Consider the following 23,028-nt stretch of genomic DNA (forward strand, 5'->3'; position numbering starts at 1 on the left):
GAAATGTTCTTTAGCTTATCATCTAATTAATTAATAAGATTTCTAACACAAGACAACACCATTAAATTAGGAGTAACACAAATAATTATCTAAGTTAAAACAAAATAAAACAAAAAGCTAAATTAGGGATAAATAAAATAACAGTTGAAAGAAAGACAAAATAATAAATATACAATAATAAATAAACAAAATTGTAATAAATAAACAAAATTGTAGGAGCTGGAACTATTTTCTTCAGCTTGTGTCAAAATAGGAAAGGTTTCAAGGCAAAAACAGTCCCGCAACAGACATCATGATAAACACATCTTTTTGATAAAGACTTATAAAAGTAGCCAGGTAAATTATGGCTTTTTGGTTTATGCCTTGCACTGAAATAATAAAGCAGCAGAAATATGAGAACAATACAGTGTTTGAAATCTGGGCTTGAACTGCTACAGCAGTTTCTGCTTTTCAACATGCACAGTAACTGCAATCTGCAGAGAGAACTTGCAGCCAAGATACTTGCCTATCCAAAAGGGCATCTTCCCACTGAAGTCCCACAGCCACTGCATGTGTTGTTCATTAGCTACACTTGTTAGACTCCCCAGGTACCTAAGCTCAAGGAGAGAGGGCAGAGTAATTAGCATTCCACAGAGTGACAGACAGCTCCCATCAACTTATCAACAATGGGTGTTGATTCTACTATAAAGCATATAAATAATGAGTCACAGGAAAACCACAACTTACTGGCATGAAGGAATAATTACATGAAGATGAAGTCTTAAAATTGTGGATTACCTGGGGAGGAACCAAAGTCCTAATCTGGTTTCTCTAACAGAAAAATTAAATCAGTTTGGCAACTGAAGGAAATGTATACAGGAAATATGTGCCTCATACTCACAAACTGTGTTTTAAACTATTGGCACAATTATTGATACCTTATTTTCCATAAAATAATAAACATCCTACACTGAAATCCAAGCCACTGAAAGATACAACTTCATCTATCTGGTAGTAGAGCAGGAGATATCTTTTTAAAATCATATTTTGACAATACTGAAGCCTTGAATAATACATTTAAGTGGTAATTTGGTTCTGAGGAGTAATGATAGAATCAGAAAATCATAGAATGTCCTGAGTAGGAAAAGACTGAAAAGACCATCAAAGTCTAGCTATTGGCCCTGCACATGACAGCCCCAAGAACCACAAAATGAGCCTGAGAGCATTGTCCTAACACTTCTTGAACTCTGTCAGGTTGGTGCTGTGACCACCTCCCCAGGGAGGCTGTTCCTATGCCCAACCACCCTCTGAGTGAAGAACCTACTCACTATATCTAATCTAAATCTCCCCTGTCAAAGTTACACACACATCCTCTAAAATCAACATTCGGGTTGTTGCATCATTCCCCCCGCCTCCATTTCCTTCCTCTGCCTCTATCCCAACCCTTTATTTTTTGCATTTTCGTCCTTTTCAAACAGAACATCCTCAACAAGCTGAGATATTCTGTTTCTCCATCCTCCTGTGAACCTGCACTCAGTAAATGCAGGTATCCCATGGGTTCCCCCAGTTGTTCATCACAAGAAATTTGGTATCTGGAAAGCAACACATTCTTCAGAGGATTATCTGCAGGGCTATGCATTTAGTTCAATTTGGAGAGAAGTTTTGGTTTGTATTAAGCAGACTAATTTCTGAATTAAGTCAACACATAAGCTCTGTTCTGCATTTGTACTTATAGTTTGCCAGCTCCAAAGGAGGATTTGCAAAGTTTAGCCACTGAGTGGCCTTGCCACTGAAAAGTCTTCCAACCAGTACCAAACACACAAGCACCAGCAGGCTGTTCTTAAGCCATTTAGAGATCGGGCTAAATCTTTAGGCATTAAGAGACAAATGTCATTCTTCACATTTGCTGGGAACTGTCATCCATCAGTGGCTCCACTTTCCTATTTATCCATCTTTGTGTCTGCATTGGTATATCACCTTTTTACATGTCACACCTGGTGTTGCCATCCCTCTGATGCTGAACATCTGGTGCTGACGTTTATTTTGTCCCATATTTTCTGTTTCTGACTGCTGCTCAGTCTAAAAGCGATGCCAACCCCTTCAGCCTCCCAGAATATCCTGGGTGACAGTTGATAGGGCCAGAGCAAACAACACTGTTCATAAAAACATTTTAACAGAGGAAAAGAAAAAGACTTTTCTAACATTAGAATAAGTAAATGGTATTGTAAGGATATTTTACTAATTTCATTTCTTTTGCCAGATAACAGAGACAGAAGATCACTATTGCTCCAGATGAAGTGATAACTCTCTTCTTTAGGAGCTGGGGCAGCAACCAAGCCTGAAGAATGGGATGGCAGACTTGAGCTCACTATGGAGACCATGAGCAGATGTTAGAGTGAAAGCCCACCATTAAGCATGCCACCTAGTTAAAGATCCATGCCTGGAGCTCCATTCCCATTATTGCCCTGTATGTCTTCTAAGAGTACTGATCCCATGGATTTCATATGATGCCACACAAAGGGAGCAGGAAAAACTTACATGAGAATAATTCAAAGTAGTAGTCCACAATATTCTGCACAGTCCATACCGCACAAAATCTGGACCATTCCTTAATCTGGGCCCACAGGGCCAGGATATGAAATAAATTAATTGTTTTTTTCTGAGGGGGGATGCTCCTGCTGCAAAGTCATCCTCCATTATCCCTGCAGGCCAACCAAAGCAGGAGGGGATGGAGCTGCCCTCTGCTCCGTGCTGCACAGTGGATCTGCCAAGGCCAGCAGGTCAGCTGGGTGTTAGCCCTTGCCTGTGCCATCACAGCTGCCCTGGGGCAGGCACTGTGCAGTAACAATAGGCCCATCAGGGGCACTCTGAGTTCCTGGGCCACCAGAGAACAGCATGTAAAGGTTCACACTGACACCTATGTACACTCTCCTCAACTAAAGGTGTGGCAGAACAGCCTCAAAACTGTCTGGTAGCAGTCAGGATTGTACACCCACTGTGGTAGAGGCCCCCAAAACTGCACCCAATGAAGGTATCAGCTGAGCTTAGCTCTGCCTCTCATCAGGGTAAGATGTGCCTGTTCCACCCTTGGGACAGGCTTCCACCCTTCTGGGCCAGTCTGCCAGGCATAGAATCTCTGGTGACCTAGGAGCAAAGCTGTTACTCTGACAAACACTGTCGGGAATTTTCATACTCCATCTTCTACAGACAGAGTCCAGGAAAGCCGGCATAGCTAATTCAGGTTGTCCTCTCAGGCTAACTGCTTCAGCAGCAGGATTCCATTCTGACTGCCAGGGGCTGTGGTTGCACTGACCAAATGGACCTGAGAAGAGGTTTGCACAGCAGTTTCTGTGGTATTATTACTAGGTGAACAAGAACAAAAATAGAGCATTTTATCTGGGTTCTGGTTAAGGACACTCAAAACCCAGGAACTAAGTAATTTACTTTAGGTGAGCATAAAGCATTATGCACCAAAAAGCATCAATATGTGTCAGTAACTGCTCTATTATTTATGACATACAGGTGTAGTCTGAGCAATAACAGTTTCAGACTTCAATCCACGTACCAGGGAGAGACTTCATCACTGTGAAAGGAAAGCACTACAATAATTACAATTTAACCTAATTTTTTCTCTGTAGGAGTGTTTTCTAAGTACAGCTTCACAAACACACAAAATTACTGAAGAGAGAACAACAGTTCTAATTGTTATACCTGTTTAGGGGGGTTGTGTATTTTAGGGAAATGCAAACCATCCTGAAAGAACATAGCACTTCCATAATGTTACTCACTGAACCTTGAGGTATAGTATCAGACACCGGAAATTACAAGATAATGTTATTTATGGAGTGTGCATCTAACACTTCCTCATGTAAATTAGTCAAGATAAAGAGTTATTATGCCTTATTAGGGAAAGAACCCAAACAAAACAAAAAACAAACACCAACCAAAAGAAGCCACAACAAACCCACACACACATCACTTTTTTCTGTGCTAAACCATCTATTTAAAATTGTTCCTGCATGCTTTATAATTTTTGTTATTGAGTCAAGAGCATCCTTTATCTTAGAGCAGTTGCACAAATTAAGGAAACATTTTAGGTAGCTATTGACCTTGAAATATTATATGGAAATACTTAGCACAAAGACTTTACTGATTTTCTATTAAATTGCCTGATGCATTTAAGAGTCTTGTACTATTTTGGCAAATTTAACAATGGCAAAAGCACACTTAACTAAGTATGAAGGTCTCCATGGGACACAACATTTTATTTGAACTGCTGCAGTAAATCTGTGTCCTATACTGATATTGAAGGGTGTGGGGGGTGACTGAAAGACTGTGCTTATCTCAGTCTTTTGTTTGGTCACCTAGGGAGTTATCCTGATGTCTTGAAATAGGTGTCTTGTGTTGCTTACAACACCTCCTATCATTCAGAACATTCAGATGAGAGTGGCAGACATGATGCAGAGCTTGCAGAAGCCCTGCACTTCCAGACTGGCAGCTGAAAGCCAGACAGCATACACAAGGCCTTTAAAATTACTCTAGGTACCTGGATTCCTCTGCTGGAGTCACACACATATGAGTTAACCATTTAGAAAACCAGTACTAGAAGAGGACTGATGTCCCTAGGGAACACTGAGCCATCATGAAGTAACTAATGTATTACTTTAGATGTGGTTCTGCCTGTAATTCTGAAGGACTGGGGCCACATGTAGCTATTCAAACAAAATAACATGTCCTGCCTTACACAGCTAGCAGTACAGGATCTGAAACCTAATAATATTTGAGCTTTAATTAAATGTTCAACTTCAAAAAAGATGAAGGTATAATATGACTAACAAGGCAAAAGACACAACTGTGGGTTCTATCTATGCCGTTCTCCCATCCCTTCAGTGGCAGCAGTGAAACCATCTCACACACAAGTGAGTCCTGCTGTACTGACCCTTGGGGAGGACATGTTCCTATTGGATAAACAAGAGCTGTGGCATAAATCATCGAAATTGCTTCTAAATCAGACTGCTGTGGGATCACTCAGCCATAATATCCCCCAGATGCTTCTCTTCAGGTTGCCAAGAGTCTCTTCATGCATACAAACAAAGCTAGAGAAATGAGTTCTTAAACCACCTTGCTCTCCATTGAGTTGGAGAAGGGTTAGAAATAGTGCAAGATTTTCACAGCAATTAACTGAGATTTCCCTGTCCCCCCATCCCATTTAACACTGATATATAGAAACTTGCATCAAGACAAGCACTTATTTTTGTCTGCTTCTACCCTTGAACATGAAAACTAAAGAAAAGGGTTGTATACCACCTGCAACAAATGCATACAATGTACATCAATATAAACTCAAACGGCCTGCATTAGCCCATGTATATGTACTTATGTCTAGACAACAACTGCTTCCACAACAAATACATTACTGTGATGGAATAGAATCATAAACTATCATGTTGAAAGGAACTCTAAGGATCATCTGGCAAAAGAACAGTCCAGACAAGATGGGCCAGCATTCAGTCTAGCTAAACCTTGAAAGTGTCTGATGTTGGGGAATCTGCTATCTCCCTGGGGAGAATCTTCTAACGGCTGATCTCACAGTAAAAAAAAAAATCCCTTGTGTGTACTTGGAATCTTCCCAGGAATAACTTGTTCTCCTAGCTGTTCATCTTTTCTATATGACTCCTTGTAAAAAGGGAGTCCCTATCCTCTTCTTAGCTACCCTCTAAATATTGAAATACAGTGAAAAGGGCTCACCCATGTCTTCTTTCTTCACATGGCAGGTTTTACTGTGCTTTGATCAACTTTGTGGCCCTTGTCCAGACACTTTTTAGCCTACTTCTGTATACTTTTTGTATAGCCTATTCCCAAGTCCATCATCTCAAAATTGCAAGATTGTCTCAGAAAGGGTAGGGCAGGAGACTGTTAGTGAATCAACTTCAAAAATGCTTGGGCTCTTTTTCCTACATAATAGAAAAATTCTAGCAAGACAAATGAATAGGGCTTAAAATTATGCCATTTTTTGTAGTAGTCAAAAAATTATTCTTTTTTTCATGAAAGTTGGCTGATTTATTAAAAGTCAATTCTAATATTTTCATTTAATATCTAGTTTGTTGATCTATTGAAAATTGAGGGCTGACCTCCATGGTAGGTTTATTTCCCTGTTGGAAACATTTAAATGTCAATAGAATGCATATTAATAACAGAAACACCACAATTAGTGGTGGTGATGATTGCTGGAGAAGCTGGGGAAAAGCACAAAATAAAATTTAATAAGTTATGTACTTTTACCACATTTTAGCATGTTCCTGGAGCTGTACTCTTGTAAATTAGTTCCAGATGGAGGCAAGGAGTACTCCATTTACTAGGATAAATCTTCCTTAGTCTATGCTAGTGTGACATTAATTGAATTAGCACTGCCGTAGGATTCATTTCCTTGTGGATTCAGTGATATGCCTTGATTTTCTGTGTAGCATTTTTAACACTGTACTTTAGTTACTGTTGTTTACATTTATTTACTTTTATTCACTTTAGTATCTACATTCCACTATCAAGAAGCTCCCACCTACAAAAAATATGGGTCACAAAGACTACACTCTTTTAGAAGATAGGATACACCTCCCAGAAGAGTGACATATGGTTCCAAGAGATCAATTCACTATTGAAGCCTTCAGGAAAAAAAAAAAAATCACAATTTATAGCCTTGTTTGTTAACAAGTAGCATAATAAAAGCAGATAATAACAAAAAATTTCAGGAGCTGAAATAGTAAGTAAACCAAGTGTTAACACAATATTTAGGGTTGGCTCACAAGAGGACATGACTTTTACACTTTAGTAAAGAATATCTTCCATCAGCTGGGAGGTAGTAGTATCAAGACTTTTCTTTTGACTGTTACCAAGACAACATAATCTGGCATAACTAAGTGGAATGAATCAATGCTTGTTATGCATGCTTGGCCATGATTCACTGTTCAGCATGTCCTTCCATTACTTTAGGAACATAAGCTGTTTCTATCATTTCTCACTCTTCCCTGTTTCAATTTTCCTTTGGAGTAATGGAGAGGTCTGTTTAAGCCCTTCCTATTTTTCAGATTGGTTTTCAACCTGGTGCTCACAATTCAGGACAAGGTACAGAGCATGCCTATCCTTGGACAAGCTTCACGATATCATGGCTAACATTTTTTTCCAGTGCTAACCTAATACCCCTAAAGCCAAAATCTCGAACATGTATCCAGAAAACAAGACTGACAGGTTTTTTGTCTCCTACTTTGAGACAGCCATTATTATTATTACTATTGTTGTCGTTACTGTTGTTGTTGTTATATCCCTAAAAAGTCAGAAATACACTGTTAAATTGAATGTAAAAGTTTTCAAATAGTTACAGAATCTTCAAATCTGCATCTTCAGAAGAATACAGCAAGGCACACAGGAGCTGGCAATATTTTACCATTGCTATATCAAGAGGAGGTAGTGCCAAGAAAGTGGTGGGTAAGAGAGGTTTAAATTCTGAGTCTCTACTGACTCCCACTTTCACTTCTCCTGAATTAACTCTCCCATTAGAAAAATATCCTCACTGCAGATGGACAGCTTTGGGAAACAACCACCTGGAGCATTATGAGACTAATATTTCTATCGTCCACTGTGTTTGAATCCCAGGATTTGTGCAATTTTGGGGGGAGCTGTGCAGAGCAGCCAAAGCTTGGCTTATCCAAATAAATTTGGTCTCAAGAGCAGCATTTGTCTCAGGGCAACAGCGCTGTACAGCAAATGCATGATGGTCTCTTACTGATCTCTGCAAGCCTGAGCAGCGATGTTCCAGGTGACCTTGTGATTCACTACCAGGAAGTAGCAGCTGCCCTCATGATAAGTCCATCCAGAGGGACATTTCTTCATAGTTACCTCCTAAAATAAAAGAGGAAGAGGTAAAGCAGACTTCTATCTATGCACAGATAGCCTGTGCACTAGTGTCCAGAATTAAACCAAGCATGAACTTTGGTGTCTATAAATAAAAATAGAGCATTGCTTAAAAGATTTAAACAAATAATGCCTGACAGAGGATCCTACAGTTTATAATTAGTAGTTTTGATGGTGACAGTAGGATTCACTTCTAAAAATCTTCTAAAGACTTTCTATTAGTTTGGACACCATTTTCTGTCTCCTGTACTCTGTACAGGAAAGCAGTGCAACAAAATTCAGCATGACATCTTAAGTGGTGGGGGGAAAGTATGTTTACATAATACCTAAGTAAGCTTATTTTACTAAATTCCACCTATTCTCCCACAGACTTCATTCACTGACTGTGTTATGTCCCCATTGTCCCAAGCACCACAACACTAGTGCTCATGTGGTTTGTCCAGGAGCACCTGTGGATGACAGAGAGAAAAGGCAACCACAGCAGTCAAGTCCTCATCATGTTCCTGGGAAACTTTTGTTTCCGCTGAAAGCAAACCTGAATCTGGTTAACATTTATGCCCTGTTCAAGTAAACAACAGGTCCTCTGCTATAGGGTATCACCAATCGTAGACTCCATGCTCTGATGTAGATAACTACACATGGCTACTTTTTTACCTTGCCTTGGGAATTCCAGAATTTCCATGATATCCCATCACACTGAAATAATTTCTGTGTTCTTTCTTCATAATGCAAGAGACCCTTTAAATCTGGTGTACAAGGCTTTTGAAAAGTGTTAAAGTCCTGGAAAGAGAAAATGTCATTTGAGTATTTGAAGGAAAATAATTACACAAAGCAAGTGAAATGAAACAGATTAATTAGGTCTTATATTAAAATTGTATGCCATGAAAACTCTTCTAGGTGTTAAATCATTTTGGAAAACAACACGACTGAAAACAGATGGTGAAAATGCCCATGGAAAAAAGATTTCATACCTTATGTCTTGATCTTGGTTCAGCTGCAAGTTCTGCCTTATCAGCCAGTGGGATTTCTGTCTTCCTAGAGGAGATTACATTTATCTGTGGTTGTGCTTTCTTGTTGGTTTCAGCTGAGGAGGTGTCATCCTCTATTTTGAGTGATACAATCCCATGATACTTCATTTTACAGTATCACACAAGAACAGGAGAGAAAAAGGGTTAGTACATACAAGCAGCTCTTTAATTTAGTTTATTTAAACTAAATTAAAAATAATAAAAAATAATTATTATAAAAATTATCACAAATAAAGGGAAATTACACCAAAGAAAAAGAAAGATAGAAAAATAAAGTATTAGACATAACAAATTATTAGGAGTGATAAAGCCTAGAAAGAGCAGATTCAGAAAGAAATCATGGAAATATCCAACCAACACCCATAATACTCTTACTTTGAAAATCACATCTGTTTCATTTCTAAATACAGATGAAGGAGGAACCTGAAAAACATAGAACAGCAGAATGAGATGGGATTATAGAAACAAGAAGACTTTATGCAACATTTATTACTAGGTTATACGTCATGCAGAGCATGTCTTGGTTTAGTTCTTTCTCTTTTAGTATAGAAGCATATCATTTCTGAAAGGAGCCATTAAAAAGCAAAAATTACACACAAAGTGTAATGCTCAGTGTTCATAAAAATAGATTCCAGTAATCTTTAAGGTCACAATAGCAGAAAGTTACTGAATACCTAACTAAATTAATATAGCTTAAGCAGGAGAATCAGTGGAAAGGGTTTAAATAACTATTCCATGTTTAAACTAACAGTATTTTCAGCTTTATAACTTCAGTACCAGATGCACAGCTTTGCCTGGTTCCACCAACTTCTAACTTACCCATAATTTTTATAAGATTGGGATTTTCATAATTGCTGAAGTTGCTTCATGCTTGTTTCCTCCCCCAAGTCTTGATTTTATTCCTCTCTTGCATACATGGATCCTCAAAATGTTTGGTTTGTTTTTTGGCTTTTTCCTTACAGTTTTTTTAAAATAGCCCCAGGTCTGACTCAGAGCAAACTCATGTAGTTTATAGTTATTGTGTGATCAGATAGAATTGCTACAAAAATGACAGTTAAATGAAGATGTCACATCACAATAAATTCACAAATCAGTTCATCACTAAACTACAGAAGTGTCTTACTATTCTGCCATTTCCAGTTACTCTCAGCCTGGTCCTTGACCGATTTGCCAAGGTGTGCTCCTGCCACAGATCCCCTCCATGCCCTCTCATCCCTTTGGAAGAAGGCAGTGGGATCCTTTCCAAGGAAACATTGCCAGGCCTGGAAGGTGATGAGGAGCCTGAGGAAACTGGAAACAGCGTGCCTCTCCCCCAGAAGTCATGCTTGCTTTGGCCAGAAGAATGGGAATAGCTGCATTGACCTGAAAGCATAGAAAATGGCAGATGGTCAGCTTTAACTGCATGAGCAAATAACTGGTCATGTTCACATGGGCACATAAACAGCTTTTCCTTAAAAGTTGGATGATTCTTTCACTTGAAGAAGTTGATTTGCTCTTTGTTCAGTCACCCTCATTTTTGGGGTTATCTGTGACTATAACCGCAACTACTATCTCTATAAGATTTTATATGTGATGCATCTGTCTACCCACAGGTCAGAATTCAACTAAGCATCTGCTGAAAACACCTGCTTTCATTCTTATACTGGGCTTTGAAGTGCTGGGGTTTTTGGTCATGAACATACAGGTATCTTTAACTACCATTGATGATATTTCATCATCTCCAGAGAAGCTTCTTCTTGGAAATCCAGGATACTGTTGTTTCAAAGAAGTCGCTGCATTGATTAAGTCCTGATTTACACTAGGAATCGTTAGAAGACAAATCTGAAATTTTAAAGGGGCTTCTTGTAACATGAATCCTAATTAATTGCAATATGGATATTTTGCATTGCATTGGATATTTTAAATATTGTTTCACTAAACACCAGAAGAAGAGACACTCTTCAGCAGTCAGAGGCTGCAACTGCTTTTCTAGTTATTTCTATTTTTCTACCATTTTCCTATGATTCTCTTTCTACAATTGCCTTCTTTTTGGTCTGATTTCAGGCACTCCACATTTGATTGCTGAAAAACATAATGATTATGCAGTCTTCAAAGACTAAACTATTTGCTGTGAAGTTATGGACTGTGCTTTTTAAGTATTGGAAAATATATTGTTAAGAGATAGATTAATTTGCTACATTTCTTTTTGAGAGAAAAGTAAATCTCTTTTAGAGGGTGTGTAACAACTAAATAAAAACTGGGGGAAAAAAAACCTAATGGATCTAAACCAAATTTTCCCCACTTTAGAAAATGCAAACTGAACTCGTTGTTATGAAAAGTGGTTTCTTTCCTGTCATTTTTCTCATTTTGTACTCATTGCTTTTCTCATCCTGTGAGGATGCATATGATTTTGTGAGAGAATAAAGGGCCTGCAAGTGTCAAGCCTGTTTTCTCTAAAAATAAATTAGGCAGTTTGGTCTAATGGTGAATGTTAGGAACAACTCATGGTTGAAAATAGGTAGCTATTCAGCCAAGATTGTCCCACCTTTTTAGTCACAAAGATCAAAAGAGAATACCTCCTTTTGAGTCCAAAATTTTCACTACAGCTTTTGTCCGTGTGCCAAGAACAGCATTCACAGGGGAGTTCAGAACTACTTCAAAGACTTCATCATCTTCCTCTAATCCGTCATAGGTAATTGCTATATTCCACATCTTGGTTGATACTCCTAACAGAAATAAACATTTTAATTACTCTTTAAGTGCTATTTCAATCAATCAGGGTGTCAAAGAAATAGATTAATTAACATGTCTGCAGCTAGAGTGGAGTAGATTGTGTATGCTGTTGTGCTCCTACTGACTGACTGGACTCCTGCTGTTCTTCCAAATAACATTAAGTTTGAATTCGTTCCTGGGCAATGATGATTCAGTTCAAGTGCATACACTGTAACAAAATGCTGCTGTAAATGTGCAAAATTGCACTGTAATACATTGATTTAGGACTTCCACCGATTTTCAAGAGAAAATGTATCATAGAGTTTGTATCTGAAAAGTTTAACTTTAAAGATGGAGCACTTATTTAAAATACCTGCAAATGGATCAAAAACCATGTTAGACTGAAGTGCAACCATTTAGGCAAATCTTACCATTGTTTTTTCTTGTTTCCTTGTCTTTACTGGGTAACTTCAGTATTGTATGTGAATGAAATAGGGCCTTGGACATCTTGAATACCCTAAGTTTTTCTCAGTTTTGTCTAAATTTGACCTGTGTCCGGGGCTTTACCTATAATGACTGAAGTCCTTAAAGCATCCCACAGATCAGCTCAGGGTGAGTCCTATCCAGCCTAGTTGTTGGGAGATCAGGAGACATCATATCAGCACTTTTGATATTTTAAAAAAAGTAAAAGACTGTGGGCAATCTCATGCCAAATAATTAGGATACCAATTCACTAAAGAAGCCCACAGCACTCCCAAAAAATGAGCTCAAGTCTTAAATACTATTCAGCTTCTCTAGCTGTAGATATGTAATAGATTTCATTCTCCAAAGCAAGAGGTTGCTCTTCTAAAATCAGTGAATTAATTATAGAATTACTCAGTACACTATTTCATACCTGGATCAAACTGAACAAGCTTGGATGGAGTCACTGTGAAGTCCTTTCCCAGCCTAGCAGATATTTCATTGACCTGAGAAGAAATCAAACAATAAATACTACACTGTGACTCTTTTCACCAAACCACTGCACTCTGCTGCATCCAGAAGGTACTTTGGATGTCTCAAATAGATAGGCCAACCCATATATATACTTAGGCTGGGGAAAAAGATAAAGAGCTGAAGAATAAACCTTCTTATGTGCAACTGTCATTCTGTTCTTGCTTATGGCTTTAAAAATTAATCATTAAAAAAAAATCCCTATCTTAAAGTTTTGCTAATTCCCCTCTGAGATTGCTGTTTGACAACACCAGGTAACACTGCTGTTCACCATGCCTGGGGACCCTGCCCTACCTGGCTCCTGGAAAAGCATATCCTGTCATCTCAGAAGAGCAGCAACAACTTGGCCATGTTTCCCTATTTGGCCCTTTGTGATATCTTGAAATAAGCTTTTTTGCACAGAGCCTTCTGTCACTCCCAAAGACTCATTAGGATAGATGTGAACCCTACATATGTAAATATAGGGATTCCAGCAACTCCCTGAAATTTCACAGGAGGCACCAGAGCACACCAGTTTCCATACTGTGTAGGTTTCCTGCTCTTGATGCTGGAATCAGTTTCACTGCTTCAAGTGACTGCTGGAGTAGGATCACCAAGGTCTGTGAAGGGTAGGACAAGATGTTCCCTGAGGGCATCATTAGCGAAATTCCCACTCATTTCAGTAGAAGAAAAATCAAAATTATGTTTCTTATTAGGGCTATAATCCTGAGAAGCTCTGAGAGGGAAAAATGGTATTTCTCTAGCAAGGGGAGCTGATAAAATACTGGAATTTCCATTTTATGAGGAAAGATAAAATTTGTGAAGGCAAGTTGCACAAAACCTGCTTTACAAAATTATAGCCTGCAGCTTTCAGTCTAGTCTTTTTGACATTAGACAGAGTCAGTCATTGAAGGTACAGGGGAATTTCCCTTGGCTGTGGGCAGTAGGGGGTGAAATGGAGAAGGCTGCCATGGCTGTGTAGTTGAAGTAACTTCACTTCCTGGGTTCCTCCAGCCTGAGAAGGCAAAACAAAAGCCCCAAGGCCCCAGATTGCCCAAAACCTGGATTTTAAAGTGGCAGATCCTGGAAACCAAGCTTCTGAGCACAGTGCCAGAGGAAACTGCCTCCTCTGCCTTTTCATCAAAACTGAAACGCTGCCCCAAAACATTCCAGGTTTGGTTAATTAGCATTTCTACTTAAGACTCAAGAAATTTTGTCAGAAGTATTTCAGCCATCTGTAGTAGCAGGGACAATGTCCCAGTAAGTATGGATTGAATCACATGGCCTCTTTGATGATTATTGAATTATATTTACATCTGAGGAATAAAATAACAGGCAGCACTTATTATTATTAAATTAGGTTGTTGGCTTTTGGCTTTACCTTCACGGTTATAAAGGCAGACTCCCCCAGGTGTCCTGCCCTGGTGATTTTCAGAGACACCACTCCTGTGTTTTCACACACCTCATATTCAGTCTGTAGCATTTCAATTCGAGACCACCATAGCTCCAGCCTGTGGGAGAGAAAGGAATGTGAGTTTAGAGCAAAGCCACCTGGCCAGCTGCCCCCAGCCCCTGCTGCTCAAGGGCTGTGTGAGGAGTCTTCCCTCCCGACTGCTGATTTAGCCAATACACATACTGAGTCTTTGTCTCCAAATTAACATATTTGTGTGATTTAACTGATTAGGAAGAGGCAGTAATAAATCTTCCAGACTAGCCCTGATGTACCCTAAGCCAAACTTGAGCCTTATTTTACAGCCAGAGGGATTCTGCAGTAACTTTGAGAAGAGCAGTTTGTCCATTACAACAATAGGCCTAGACAAGTTAATCACTGTTTATCCTGGTTCCCTTTAGCCTTGCAGTTTTATTATACTCTCACTCCCCAGTCTTTCCTCAGCAATATCCTCCTTTCCACCCATCTGCCTTCATGTATCCTCTATCTCTCATCCTGAAGCACACAGAGTATGCTCTAGGACTTTTCTGCCTCTGTGCAAGGGACTTCTCTTCTTCCCTTACTTTAGTACTTGGCACACTTCACTCTTCAACCTTTACCCTATCTGATTCCAGGTGTCTTATGCACTGAATTTTAGAATTTTTTATGGAGGATGGGGGCAGTGAACCTCAGAAGACTGTGTGCTGCACAGGATCACCAATAAAGATCTTTCTTTGTTTAGAGCTGTAATAAAAATTAGTAAGATTCAGAGAAGGATGAATGAGATTGCAAAGAAGGAAAATAAGCTGAGATATTTACAATTTGTACTTTACTAATACAAAATTCTAGGCCTTTCACAGCTGACTAGCTCTATCACCAGTGGAAGTTCTCTCCTGTCCTCCTCTACCCTCTGATTCTGATTTTGTGGGAAACCCATTTGGAAGCTGATTTGCTTTATTTTTGCTAAAGAGGATGGATGTGCCAGATGTAGTCCAGCAGTATTCAAATAAAAGCTGGGACATGAACAATAAATTGTGTATTTTGAAACAGTTATCATTAGGTGATAACTTACTTTAAATTGAAAAAATACCTCATAAGCTTTTAAATCCAATATTAAAATGCTATTTTTCACTAAACTTCCCCTTTGATCTACTGGCAGATAACTTCACTGAAACACTTATTTTCTGCAAAAGAGTTTTTTCTTTGCTCTTCTCTTAAAGCTGTGCTATGCACTGTCATTCATTTAAAAGGAGCTGCATTTTCCGTGAAGTGGCATCACATAATGGTGATTTTTCATCTGCAAGCCAGCACAGAGCAGCTTGGCTGTCCATGCTCAGATGTGTTTGTGTATGGGGACATCTTTTGGCACAGCACATAAATGCCTAAATGCTGCCTCCAGCTCAGCTCAGTCCCTGTCCTCTCTCCAGTGTGCAGAGAAGTGCTCTGCCCCTGGGTACAGCTCTCTGCTTCTCTTTCTTCACCATGAGTCCTGGTTTGTGAGCAGCTGTTTTAGCCCAGAAAAAGCATGTTGGGCTTTTTGTTGGGTTTTTTTTTTTTTTTTTCAATTTTTTCTGATTAAATAAGTTGGTTGAACACTTAGCCCTATTTTCAGGAATAAAAAGAAGCATTGCCTCTACTGAAGAGCTACTTGCACTTCTGGCTTTTATCATCAAAGCCCAGTTCAGATGATATTCTAATTTTTCTACATGAGGCTTATGGTATGTCACAAGGATATATTGGATGGTGTGCCTAATACATGCAGTGGATGACAAAGGTGTTGTGTGTTCTCCACCTTCTTTCAGTGCTCTTTTGCAGAAATATGGCACTCAGCTTTGTCATTTGAGAGCATCCCATCCACTGTAATGTCAAGCTTGTGAAAAATGCACTGCCATCAGCTAAGGGCAAGAGTGACCTGCAGCTGCAGGACCATGTTAATGAAGCGGTAGTTCCATCCTTCAGCATGCAGCATCTCAGATATCCAAATGCCCAACCCCACTAAATGCATTATGTTTCCTGGTGAAGGCCTGAAGGCCCTTGAGAACTGTGACACAGTCTAACCTGCAGCTCAACCCTTGCTGAGCTTCAAGAAGGCTTCAAGAAGGCTTCACCTTCTTGAGGAGGAGAAATCTTCTCTACTCTTACAAAAGCAATGGCAGGTTGAATTGTAGCTATGTCCATGTCTGCGTGGCTTCCAGCCCAGCACCTGTTCATTTGCCCCAAGGGGTGGCAAGCACAGTGCACCACAGCCCATGTCACCAAGGACTGGAGCTACCTTTGGGGTGCTGCAGAGTTTCCACTGGCATCTGTCACTCGAAACTCCAAGCTGTCTGAATTCACTTCTCGTGATTTGTTGATGACATAAAGTATGATTTTGCTGTTTAAATCCTTTTGGCTAAATCCATCTTGAATGAATCCACCTAGGAAAGACAAATGGTATGCAGGTGAATGAAAATCCTGCTAATAAGAGCCATGTAGATCATATAGACTCTTTTCAACTTTTCTTTTAGTTGAGTATCTGAACTTTGAGACATGTATGTTTACAGCTAAACAGCAATATCTGTTCATTATAAGCCCCTGCCAATTTCTTTATGTGTAATCTGTTTATCAAAAGGCCAAGTTCAATATTAATCTTTTTTTTTTGATAAAAATAAAAAAGTTTCTCAATAGTTATTAAAAATTATCTCAAACTCTTTGAGGATTCGTAACAAACTTAAGACTCAGGTTTCATTGTCAAAGTTTTGTTATTACAGTCAAACTTTGCCCAAAGTTTGCCAAGAAATTTTGATTCTATCAAGCAAACATTAATAGGGTAGGGTTTGAAGTCTGGTCTGGTATGGCCCATAATAGAGATTATAAAAGAAATCACCTGTCGTTATATTTTCCAGGAAGCCATAATGAGGACCTCGCAAAATCTTAAAAATTATTTTGTCATCTTCTGTATCGGGGTCAGATGCCCTCAGGGACCTGGCAGTAATATAGATACCATAATTGCCATTCTTCAGCAGTTCCACGTCAGAAAAACAATGGAGATGAGTAATTTTTGGTGCCATTTTGTCCAAATGATCCACCTAAATCAAAGTTAGACATTCATTTTATAACATCAGGATATTCTCTGTCCTGCTTTTGCTAAAAGAGCAGTAGCCAGATCAGGGTGGCAATAGCCACTTTGGCTCACAGTCTGCTGCAGACCCCTGAGTTCTAGGTAAGTTGTACTTCACATGAAAAGTTTCCAGGTCCAGATTACCCATCACTTGCCACATGTAGCAGGGTATAGTACACTCTGGGGGGTGAAACACAAATTCTATATACCTCTGCCCTTATGTCCCACATTCTCCATAGCCCTCTTTTTTTATGTAATTTTCTTCACAGCAAAAGATAACTGCGACAAAGGTTTGTCACCTCTTTTTTGCAATAACAATTCCATCTTTCACAAATTCTGGTGAACCTTCTAGCAGTCCACAATGGTTGTTGCTGTTCCATATATCACCCTCTGCTGAAATAGTATTCCTCACTGGTTGTATAACTTGAAACTTTGTCATCAGGAAATATTAACAGTCTCTTCATTAGCATCAGGGTTTTGAAACACAGAATTCTGACATGCAGTGAAACCAGACAGACTTTGTGTACTGAACCATGCCACATAAATAGATACAAAAAATCACAGCAAACAAATCTGAGCCTATGACAAAGTATGAAGGACTTGAAAGCACAGGAAAGGGGAAGTGAACAGAAAGATTCTAGCAAAGAAAGAAGAATCAGAGCATCTTACACAGAGAGGAAAGCTCAGAGAGGACAGGATGTCTAGGTGGGGAAGAAAAGTGGCTGTAATTCAGGATTCCTGTGACATGAAGATCAGCAATCATACTCACACCCCCATATGTGCAAATCACAGGATCAGGCACCAAGTGGGAAAGCAGAGCAGCAGAAAGTTCTATCCTTCCCATAGTGGAGATTCCTATGTAAAAATTTTAGCATGCAAGTATTAAGTATTTACTTGCTTATCTTTATGCATTTTGGTAAGTAGTTAGTTCCCCAGGTTAATTATTTGTGGAACACAGGAAGCAAACATACAAGCTACACAGTTAAATCAGAGACTACAGCAAGTACCAGCTGTCATCAAAACTGCTACATTTTTGGCTTTATCATCCTATTCGTCTCTCTTAAGTAGGTCTGTGATCACACTTGCCTGAATGGTGAATGTCACCGGCTCGCTCTGTACCCTCCCATTCACGATGAAGCCTTGGTTAGTCCTATCCGAGGCAACAAATGTAAATCTGTCAGTCTGGGAATTCCCACCTCGGTGCTTGTATGCAACATCCCTGTTGTCCACATCTTGCTGTGTGAAATTGTACTGCAGTAGCACGGTCCCATTATAATAGAGATGACCATACTGGGGGAGCTGAGCCAAGAGGAAGGTAAGGTTTTCTTTCGCAGTATCTGGGTCTGAAAGCTGTAGTACATCAGGAGTAAGAAGTGCCATAGCTCCTTCAGTTAATCTTAACCCCATGTTCCTAGATAGAGTGGGCAAAGCCTGGTCAGCTGCCTCCAAGGCAATCTTGAATGTCCCATGCTTAGTCCTCAGTCCATTGCTGATGATGAATCTGGCAAAGAGAGGCAAGGCAGTCTTCAGCATCTGTTCTTGATTCAGCATGTACTGAAATGAAATGATAATGCAGACCTTTACTACAGGACTTGCCTGTGTTGATACTGCAAAAGTAGAAGAGCTGGGTGAAGCACAACCCCAGACACTGAGTGGAGTGGATGTAAAACATAAAAACATGAGAGCAGACAGCCAGGTATTATGACGGGAGTTACAATGCACTGGCAGGGTTTGAGCAGATGCCAGAGGAAAGGCCTTGAACATCAACAGTCATAGCGGAGCTGATCTCAGCTGGAAGCTGAGGTACAGGTGGAACAGATCTAAGAGGAAAGGCTGTTGGGGGGGCTATTTTAGCTTCTGGTGTACATATTTTATAAATTCTTAAAATTTATCTTCACTTGGTTACCTGGCAGTAGCACCTACAGCTTACAGAAAGATGTATGTTAAGTGCATGACCTGCCAGGTTTTGTTTTGTTTGGTTTCTTTCTGTTCACTGTTACAAATCTTTTCTACCCAATGCCCCCAAAGCTATCTGAAAAACCAAACTGGAGAAAGATTCAGCCTTATCTCACTTCATGGGTTTGTTTAGGCGCTAACTCTATCTTTAAATTTTCATCCATTCAGTAGAATATGATTTATGTTTCTTTATAGAAGTCAAGCAAAATTTCACTGAAATGCTAAGATAATGGGCAGAACTGTACAAGTTGATAGGATAATTTTAATAATGTAGATATCCATAGCATAAATTTACCAAATGGTCATATCTGTACAGCTCTTCTTCCATGCTGGGAATTTCTATCAATAGCCACATAATTTCTTGTTGTTCTCTCTCAAGTAGTGATGTCAAGTAGTGATGTTTCTTTAGATACACTAAAGATTTGATTATTCACTACAGATGGTTTTGCTTTCAAAACTAAGAGAAAAGCTGTAGGGAAAATCTGTTGGAAGCTCTGCTAGTTTTGATGGGGGTACAGTTAATTTTCTTCATAGTCATTTGTATGGAGCTATGGTTTTGATTTGTGCTAAATACAGTTAAATAGTGTTGATACTATAAGGATGATTTGGTTACTGCTGAGCAGTGCTCATACAGCATCAAGGCTTTTTCTGCCTCTTACAGTGGGATGGGAGTGCATAAGGAGTTGGGAAGGGGCATAGGACAGCTGACCCAAAGGATATCCCAGAAAATCTAGTGGCATGCTCAGTGTATAGAGCTGGGGGAAGAAGAGGGAGGGAGGGAGGGAGGGAGACGTTTGGAATGCTGACATTTGTCTTCTCAAGTCACTCTGTGCGTGATGGAACTCTGCTTTCCTGGGGATGGCTGAACACCTGCCTGCCCACAGGAAGCAGTGAATGAATTCTTTGTTTTGCTTTGCTTGTGTGCACAGCTTTCAATTTACCTATTAAACTGTCTGTATCTAAACCCATGAGTTTTTTCACTTTCACCTTTCCAATTCTCTCCCCAGTGCTACCAGGTGGGGAGGGAGCAAGCAGCTGCCTGGTGCTTAGTTGATGGCTGCAGTAAAACCATGACAGAAGCCTACCAGCTGGGTATGGGCTTTTGCCATATGTGTGACAGCATGGTCTGCAGAAATTTATTACTAAATTTAGTTGTGGAGAAAAACAAGGAGAAAGCCAATCTTTTAGCCTTTAAAATTCATCTTTGATTTCACAGGCAAAATAATTATTTATGTATTTTCTTCTGAAAATAATTACATGGAACATTTTCATGCCTGTAACAAAAACTTTTGAGGATATATGAAACTAAAAATTGCTCTGAAAATGTTTCACCATCCTTCATGTCCCATCAACTTATAGCATGTATGAGTTACTCTTTCTACATAAGTTCCAGTGGTTTTGCTGCACAGTACATGCAAAAATATTTTGTAAGGTGGTTTTTCACCCAGGTTGGTTCTGCCTGAGTCAGAGCAGAGTCTAGTGTGCAAAGAAATTTGTCTCTACTAGAATGGGACAGTTGTTTCAGCCAGTATGAGGGCCAGTCTCGCTGGCTGCTTTCCATGTAACATTCTTCTACCATACTTAAGTGAAATGGGGAGTGGCTGACATTTAGTGGGTTATCTGTTTCCCCTTGGTCTCTTGACTGCAGACCTTGAAGATGTACTTTTAAAATTACAGGGTCAACACCTAGTGTATTGCTGCATGACTTGAACGGGAGTGACTTTCGGTAGGTCATGGAGCAGCTTACTGTGTCACAGAGACTGTCCATCTAAAACTCCTCATTGCCTTCACCAACACTGGATGATTAGAGCTTGATCACTTGTAAACTGGCACTGTGCCATGAAACAGATGGGAATGAGCATAGGCAGACCAGGGACTATGTAGCAGTTTGAAATATGTTTACTGAGGATGGTATTCCCAGCTGGGAACCCAGAGACATCTGCCTACACTGACCAAATGCTATTGTGCCAATGGTAAAAGCATTGTGCTATTTGTAAACTATCTGAAATCAAATATAGAATTAAATAATGATGATAAATACTGTGATAGGAGAAAAAGGGTAAAACATCTTCAGTCAAAACCTTAACCTTCTCTCAAAATGCCTGGAGCATTGCAGCAGAAGTGAATTTTCTTTCATTCTTTTGATGGTGTAAAAAACGTTTGGATGATGTCTCAAACAATATTTAGTGAAAGACTTAGATAATTCAGTTAATTAATCTGAATATTTATCCAGCCTTCTCCAGAATGCCAGATAGGAACAAAGCTCCTGCATGGATACATCAGACTGAAATTTACCATGAATTTCATTCACTGCTCAGTTTCACAGGTGATGAAACTGCCTGTGTCCAAGATGTCCTTCTGCACTTTGGGATATTTTGGTTATTTGTTTATTTCTAGTTTATCTCTGCTTTGTAATTTCCTCGGGAATGGAGAGCAGCCAATATTCTCACTCTGATAAAATTTATGATACAATTCTCAGACAAAGTTTGGAGGACATGTTGCATGGTTTGATTTCACAACTACCAACATTTCATGCTTTCTGCAGTTTGATGGCAATAGAGTTGGCTACAGGACCTACCATCTGTCATGGCATTTAAAGGATAAAAATGGAATCATAAATAGTGCCAACTCATTACAAAATCGAGCCAGCATGTCAAAATGGAGGACATTAGCATGTTCTCTTAGCATTCTGCTGCCAGCATCTGATGTCAGGTTGCTAATCACTTGAAGTCATCTGTCCAAACAAGCACTGCCAAATCTTTCTTCCAGGCCAACAGCACCAAACAATACAGGTAAATTTATGTCTGAAGGAAGTACTTTAGTGGGAAGTAAAAATCTGGTCAGTTAATTCCTCCTCCTCCCACAATTACCCATATAATTAATTCCTTGTTGAAATAATAATACTGTTCTGCCAGAATATTTATATGTATAGACAAAACCAAATTATTTTCCAAATGATAACATCAAGGAACTTAATTATTTGGATTAAAATAGTTATCAAATATCAATATTTATTAAAGCATCATAACCTCACTTTAATAAGACTGACTTTCTGGTTTGTTTCTTAGCCATTGGTCTAAACAGAAAACATTTGGTTTATTCACACTTGCAATTTGCCTAGAATTGCTCAATCTGTTTTTAATAGTGTGATATGGGAGTCATACTGACACAAGCCACTATACTACACTGCCCAAACTAGGGTTTGCATGACTGTGATCTTACTTGAATAATCTAATTCTAGTTTTGGTGAACATGTTTCACAATTAAGAAACATAAAACCAGGCAATATTTTCTCACTTTTTCTGTAGTGAGTACAAATGAATCAGACAAATCTCCTAACTAGAATTTCCACCACACTGAATGCAGTGGAAGGGATGGTTAAAAACATTTAATCTGAGAAAAGTTTCAGAATTACTTTTGGGTTAAGTCTGGACAATGCTACCTGACCCAGTATCATAGGGAGATTTATTTGATGTCTCCATGCCCAACTTGCTTGACTTGTCTGCAAAAAAGTTCTCAAATTGGATGATGCAACATGTTCTTGTAATTCATCATGCCTCACAGAAAAAGCCATTCAGATCAGAAGTCTATTCTAGGAGAGTTTAAAAAGGAGTCTTTTCTGAATTTCAGCTCTAAGGAGTCAATTCTTCAATTTTTAGTAGTCACAAATGAAAAATAATAATCTCTTAATTTTGAATTTTACAGTAAGTCCATCTTCTGTCAAAAGCTGTTTTCAGAGAAAATTACCAATATTAGCAAAAAGTAAGCATTCTTCTTTTAGAAACATTTTCTTTGTTTTTGAGCTTTTTCTTTTCCCTGTTTTTGAACTTTTTACAAAACTGTCCACAGAATATCTGCTCTTTATCTGATGATAATTCATTGCATCATTCTACTTTATAACCAAGAGAGCTTCATTTAAGAACAAAATGAATGCACCTAGTCAAAACTGTTCTAAGTGGAAAATTTCA

General features: G+C 39.1%; 1 protein-coding gene across 3 annotated transcripts in view; it reads right to left on the bottom strand.

The window, feature by feature from the left end:
• Nucleotides 1-23,028, bottom strand: part of FREM1 (FRAS1 related extracellular matrix 1) — a 64,754-nt gene that overhangs the window by 4,673 nt on the left and 37,053 nt on the right. Inside the window, exons 25-36 of one of the 3 annotated variants that reach the window (XM_063180420.1) lie at nucleotides 18,191-18,605; nucleotides 16,871-17,072; nucleotides 16,277-16,421; nucleotides 13,957-14,086; nucleotides 12,499-12,571; nucleotides 11,468-11,617; nucleotides 10,036-10,274; nucleotides 9,288-9,335; nucleotides 8,856-9,014; nucleotides 8,539-8,664; nucleotides 7,757-7,872; nucleotides 506-591 (exon numbers count right to left, since the gene is read on the bottom strand). In XM_063180420.1, coding sequence (XP_063036490.1) covers nucleotides 506-591; nucleotides 7,757-7,872; nucleotides 8,539-8,664; nucleotides 8,856-9,014; nucleotides 9,288-9,335; nucleotides 10,036-10,274; nucleotides 11,468-11,617; nucleotides 12,499-12,571; nucleotides 13,957-14,086; nucleotides 16,277-16,421; nucleotides 16,871-17,072; nucleotides 18,191-18,605 — 1,889 coding nt within the window. Of the gene's footprint in view, nucleotides 1-505; nucleotides 592-7,756; nucleotides 7,873-8,538; nucleotides 8,665-8,855; nucleotides 9,015-9,287; nucleotides 9,336-10,035; nucleotides 10,275-11,467; nucleotides 11,618-12,498; nucleotides 12,572-13,956; nucleotides 14,087-16,276; nucleotides 16,422-16,870; nucleotides 17,073-18,190; nucleotides 18,659-23,028 lie in introns of those variants that run through there. The other 2 variants (XM_063180423.1, XM_063180421.1) reach the window with 2 other exon arrangements.

This window comes from Melospiza melodia, chromosome Z (assembly GCF_035770615.1).
Source record: "Melospiza melodia melodia isolate bMelMel2 chromosome Z, bMelMel2.pri, whole genome shotgun sequence".
NCBI classification, from domain to species: Eukaryota; Metazoa; Chordata; class Aves; order Passeriformes; family Passerellidae; genus Melospiza; species Melospiza melodia.